Source organism: Echinops telfairi, unplaced genomic scaffold (genome assembly GCF_000313985.2).
Source record: "Echinops telfairi isolate 266 unplaced genomic scaffold, ASM31398v2 ScPeMD7_7459;HRSCAF=8497, whole genome shotgun sequence".
In the NCBI taxonomy this organism is placed as follows: Eukaryota; Metazoa; Chordata; class Mammalia; order Afrosoricida; family Tenrecidae; genus Echinops; species Echinops telfairi.
Window position 1 is genome coordinate 4,157,158 of NW_022111359.1, and position 5,686 is coordinate 4,162,843.

General features: G+C 58.4%; 1 protein-coding gene across 1 annotated transcript; it reads left to right on the forward strand.

Annotated features, from left to right (window-relative positions):
- Positions 1–905: 905 nt before the first annotated feature.
- Positions 906–5,053, forward strand: CUNH19orf71 (chromosome unknown C19orf71 homolog). Its single transcript, XM_004714274.3, has 4 exons — positions 906–1,015; positions 4,195–4,433; positions 4,561–4,686; positions 4,856–5,053. Exons 1-4 carry the CDS (start codon positions 933–935, stop codon positions 4,984–4,986), a joined length of 579 nt encoding a protein of 192 aa, XP_004714331.2. The 5' UTR covers positions 906–932; the 3' UTR covers positions 4,987–5,053.
- The last annotated feature ends 633 nt before the right edge of the window (positions 5,054–5,686 follow it).

Consider the following 5,686-nt stretch of genomic DNA (forward strand, 5'->3'; position numbering starts at 1 on the left):
TGAATGAGGGGGAGTGCGGAGTGGGGACCCAAAGCCCATCTGTAGGCAACTGGACATCCCCTTACAGAAGGGTCGCGGGGAGGAGACGAGCCAGTCAGGGCGCAGTGTAAGACCAATGAAGCATACAACTTTCCTCTAGTTCTTAAATGCTTCCGCACCCCAGTCACCACCACTATCATGATCCCAATTCTACCTTACAAATCTGGTTAGACCAGAGGATGTACACTGGTACAAATAGGAACTGGAAACAGGGAATCCAGGACAGATAAACCCCCATGACTAGTGGTGAGAGTGGTGATACTGAGAGGGTAGAGGAAAGGTGGGGTAGGGAGGGGGAACTAATTACAAGTATCTACATATAGTCCCCTCCCTGGGGGACCGACAACAGAAAAGTGGGTGAAGGGAGAAGTCGGACAGTGTAAGAGATGACAAAATAATAATTTATAAATTATCAAGGATTTGTGATGGAGGTGGGGCAGGGAGGGAGGTGAAAAATGAGCTTATAACAAGGGCTCAAGCAGAAAGCAAAAGGTTTGAGAATGATGATGGCAACAAATGTGGTTGACACAATGGATGGATGGATGGATTGTGATGAGTTGTACAAGCCCCCAACAAAATGATTTTTTAAAAACTGGAGTGAAATATTTTCCCAGGAGTTCCCATGCCCACCTCAGCCTCTTTTCCCTGCTGCTCTCCCTCTTGCGCTTACACACACACACACACACACACACACACACACTCACTCACTCACTCACTCACTCACTCACTCACTCACTCACTCACACTCTCTCTCTCCACCCGAGGGGAGGTGCTGTCAGGGAGGCCAGGCTGGCCACTAGTTCTGTTGCTAGGACACCAGGTGCCCTCTATTGGCTGTCAACAATGGCCCCAGCAACCCTCCTGGCCAGAGCCTCTGGGAAGCAGAGGCAAACATGGAGAGACTGAGGCGGCAGGCTGCCCGGACCCACGTCCCCCGGGTGTCCCTGGAGACAGAATTCCCCCCACCGCTGATCAGGTAAGTTCCTTGGCCTGGCCCTCGGTGCCCCCGGCTCCTTGAGGGGGTCAGTAAAGGGCTATAGCAGGCCGCCAGCCCTCTGCCCCCAATGCAGACCTGGCAGCCCCAGGTCCCTGACCACCCAGCAAGGTTGGGCTCCACTCTTCCTACTAGCTCACTAACAGACACCTTGGAGACCGAGGTCAGCGTAGCAGACAGGCAGACAGACAGGCTGGCGGGGAGCAAGCCTCACAGGTGACCCAGTGTGGTCCAGTCAGGCAATGGAGCTCAAAGGGAGCAGCCTGATGTTTAGAGAAGCTGGACACAAAGGGACACACACACAGCCCGATGCCCTTCATGTGAAGTGAACTGGACTCCCGGGGACCCCACAGGACAGAGAAGAGTTGCCCCTGTGTGTTTCCGAGGCTGTCCTTCTTTACCGGAACAGAAAACCTCATCTTTCTCACTCCGAGCAGCTGGTGGGTTCAAATTGCCAACCTTGCCGTTAGCAGCCCAGAGCGCCGCCACTACAGGTCACCAGGGTTCCTTTCAGAAAGGGAACTCAAAAAAAATCTCACTGCCTGACTCAGAACTGCCCTGTGGGTTTCCGAGACTGCCTGGTTGGTCTCCGTTCTCCCGTGGGTGGTTTCAAACCCCTGACCTTGGGGTTAGCAGCCCGGTGGGTAACCACGATGCCACAAGGGCTCCTTGTGAAATGGAAGTGGATTGTAACTTATCAGGCAGGACGGAAATCACTGCTTGACCTTTTCATGACCCGTGCTGTACACTAGGGAGCTTCCAAGAACTGGCAAACTACTTCCTTTCAATTCCAGTTTCCCACTAACTTCGAGACCCTCCCTCTTGCTCTGCCCCCACATCCCCAGCCTCTCCTGCTACGTGCTGCCACCTGGTGGGTGGGGACCTGTGTAACCGTGGGAGTTTGCAGAGGCTGTCTCACCCCACTAATCCTACCGAGAGTCCCCTGGGACACAGGTGTCCCACCCCATTGAAGCGAACTCCGTCGTCCACCTCCCTCCCCCAGTACTTCCTCGAATCCGGCAGAAAGAGGCCCTGTGGCAGAGTGGTTACACACTGGGCTACTGACCGCAAGGTCAGCGGTTCGAAACCAGCTGCTCCGCAGGGGAAAGACGGGCGTCTCAGAAGAAAGAGAGTCTCAGAAAAACGCACAGGGGCGCTATGCCTCGGAATCGACTGAGTTTGTTGTTTTCTTTACTGAAAACATGGAATCGTGGAAAATGTTGAAGCAGCGCGTGGTGGGGCCATGGCAGGACTTAAGGGCAGCTTCCGTTTGGGGAGGGTGACGGGTTGGAGGGCAGCGAGGGCGGCCTGCTAGTCCACAGCCTCGCGGCCTCTGGAGGAAGAGTACTGCGGGCTCAGCAGGTGGAGTTGGACCGGGAGGTGGGCGGTGCCAACTGCTCCACTTCCGTTTCCGCTTCCGCGTCCCCAAACCCCACTGAGGGCCGGCTCCGGCCGCCAGGCGGCGCTGTGACCGGCGCCCGCCCGGGGCCTGACGACGGCTGACGTGTTTAGTCTGTTCCCCTTCCCCGCTGCCCTGCAGCCTGCTGGGCCTGGAGTCCCGGTAAACCGGCCCCTTCTGCCCCGGGCCTGGGCACACCTTCACCTTCAGGCTCTCCCCGGGAAGCCCTCCCTGCGTTCTCAGCCTCCCTGCCCAGCAGTTGCAGGGCCAGGCGCTGGATGTGTGGCCAGTTATTCCCCCCATCCATCCACCCACCCACCGCTACCTTGTCAATGCTGACCCATCACTAGCCCACAGCCCTCCACTTGCGTGTGACCCTGCATGGGGTTTCTAAGGCTGTCAGGGAGCGAATCATCAGAGACGCTGAATTATACGAGGGAGGATTGGAGGAAGTCTTAGGAAGAACCTGCGATGTACAGCTGGCACCGCCTGGTTTGCTGAAAGCAAGGAGGACTTGAAGCACTTGCTGATGAAGATCAAGGATTGTGGCCTTCAATATAGATTATGCCTCAATGTGAGAAGACCAGAATCCTCACAACTGGACCAGTCGGTAACATCAGGAGAAATGGAGTAATTGGTTGAAGTTGTCAAGGGTTCCGTGTTGCCTGGCTCCACCATCCATGCTTGTGGAAGCAGCGGTCAAGAGATCAAACAGGGTGTTGCACTAGGGAAATCTATTGCATAAGCCCTCTTGAGAGTATTGAAAAGCAAGGGTGGTGTTTTGAGGACTAACGTGCGCCTGGCCCAAGCCACAAGACCGAGTTCAGTGGCCTCATATGCATGTGAAAGTCGGACCTTGATTAGAGAAGACCTAAGAAGAGTTGATGCACTTGAATTGTGCTGGAGAAGAATACTGAAAGTACCATGGACTTCTAAAGAGACACATTTGCCCTGGAAGAAGGACAGCCAGAGGGCTCCTTGGAGGCAAGGATGGCGAGACTTTTGTCTCACCCTCTTTGTACACGTTGTCAGGAGAGACCAGTCCCTGGAGGACACCAGGCTTAGTAAAGGGGAGGGGCACCAAAAAAGAGGAAGTCCCTCAAGGCGATGGATGGACACAGTAGCTGCAACGAAGGGCTCGGGAGTCATTGTGAGGATGGTACAGGACTGGGTAGACTGATCTTCATCCTTCTTCTGGGCATTATTGGGTCGCTATGGGTTGGAACCCAGCAACAAGGCTATCCATCTTTATGGGAACTGACAGCCTCATCTTCCTTCCCTGGAGCTGCTGGCGGGTTTGAACTGCCCATTTGGAGTGATAAGTAGCCCAATGCCTACCGTCTGGGCTATCCTTGGCCTGAGTATGTGCAGAAGGAGGCTGAGGCTGGCCCTGACAGACAGGCTGCCCAGAGGGCCTTCCAGGGGGCTGGGCCTTCTCCACACTCTCGTGTCTCCTCCCCTCCTAGGCCAGACTACTCAATCAGCCCCTCAAGCCACTCCCTTGCCCCATCTAGAGTCCCCTCCTACCCACAGGCACCCCTCCTGGCAGGGCAGGCTGGAGGGTTCCCAGGAGGAGGGTCTTGAGAAAGGGGGAAGCTGGACCAGGGCCCAGGACCTGAGAGTGACCAAAGCCTCCGGCCCTGCCCTCCCTGTCCTGGGCAGGATGGAGCACACAAAAGGCTTCAGGTGCAATGGGGGTTATGGGAAGGGTGAGGGGCAAGGCCAGGACCCCAACCTCACAGCCACACCACTTGGCCCCCAGTGATGATTACCTGTCCCTGGAGGGCCCCCGCTGGACCCCAGCCATCAAGCAGGCGACGCGGTGGAAGTACACTCCCCTGGGCCGGGATGCAGCCGGCCAGGTGTGGTACACTGGCATGACCAACTCAGGGCCCCGAGAGGCCTGGCACACGATGCCCCAGGCGCTGGACAGCCCCCGGCGCCCTGCGTACCTGCACTGGCACGGATGCCACAGCTTCCGGGAACAGGGCTTGCCCTCGGGTGAGTACCCCCAAATCCCTGGCTCCCCCACAGCAGGCTCCCAAATCCTGGTGTGGGGGTGACTGGGTGGGCAAAGGGGACAGGGCCGAAATGACCACTACCTCCACTACCCACCCACCACCTGCAGCCTACACCCAGCACCTCCGGGAGTCCTCTTGGTACGACCCCACCATCCCCACCCAGTACAACACCCCCCGGACAAGGTGGGGGAACCTGCTGTGGGAAGACAGACCTATCAGGGGAAAGGAGTACGGTGAGTGGCCGCCCAGCACCTCCCTCCAGCTGCCCTTCCCCATCACCCTCTGACTGCTGCTGGGGGAGGGGGAGACGAGGGCCAAGCTACCTGGAAGGTTCATCCACAGGGGCTGGGACACAAGCTAACCAACACCAGCCCCCCCAACCCCCACCCCTTTGCCCCACAGTGGTCAACAGGCACAGGTTCGGAGTGGAACCGCTATCTCGGGCATCCCAGTACGTGCCTTACCTGTCTGCGCCCCAGCGCCCACGGTACACGACCCAGAACTACCGACACTGGAACCTTGAGCCCTACTAACCCCTCATCCAACCAGCGGCCGCCGCCTGTCTACACACCCACGTACTGATAAAGACCATGCTGCCCAGCCGGTCTCGCTTCTCCCCTTGAGACAAGCAGGGCACTGGGGGAGCCCCTGAACCCCAAGGCTGGGAGGTTCTAGTCCACCCAGGGGCGCGTAGGGCCGGGCTCTGACGCCCCTCTACCCACGGAGCCAGTTCTAGCAGCGCACAGATTGGGGGGGAGGGATCTGAGCCAAAGTCACCTAGGTGGCAACCACTTTGGGGCTTTTTCCTTTTTTGCGGGGGGTCTGTTGGGAGAACAGGATGTGACCAAGGTCTAGGGGACAGAAGGACCCCCAGCTCCCCCAGCCCCGGAAGGCTGGTACCGCTCGGCCCACTGGGTCCTGCTCCACAAACAAAAGTCCTGAAGTTGCGGTCACGCCCCGCGGGGGTGCCACTGTTCATTTATTCAGTCCGCAGTCCCCCCCAGGCTAGACCCCCGGGGCAGTCCCGCTGCCCCCCACGCTGGGGTCCCGGCCCAGCCCACGGCCCCGCCGCAGGTCTGCCAGCAGGCCCGGTCCACCGCGCAGTCCCGGCCGGGAAGGTCTGTTGAGCACATCCACCGGAGAGCTGGGAAACGATGGGGAGTGGGGGGGGTCCCCCAAACCCTGCGGTTCCAGAAGTCTGGTCAGGCCTCCCCACCCGCGGGGAGGAGGCGT

What these genes read in the sequence shown, in the direction of transcription:
- CUNH19orf71 (XM_004714274.3), top strand. Translation starts at nt 933, where the DNA reads ATGGAGAGACTGAGGCGGCAGGCTGCCCGGACCCACGTCCCCCGGGTG. An exon ending in TTCCCCCCACCGCTGATCAG is followed by an intron (nt 1,016 to 4,194) that starts GTAAGTTCCTTG and finishes CTTGGCCCCCAG; the next exon opens with TGATGATTACCTGTCCCTGG. An exon ending in TATCAGGGGAAAGGAGTACG is followed by an intron (nt 4,687 to 4,855) that starts GTGAGTGGCCGC and finishes TTTGCCCCACAG; the next exon opens with TGGTCAACAGGCACAGGTTC.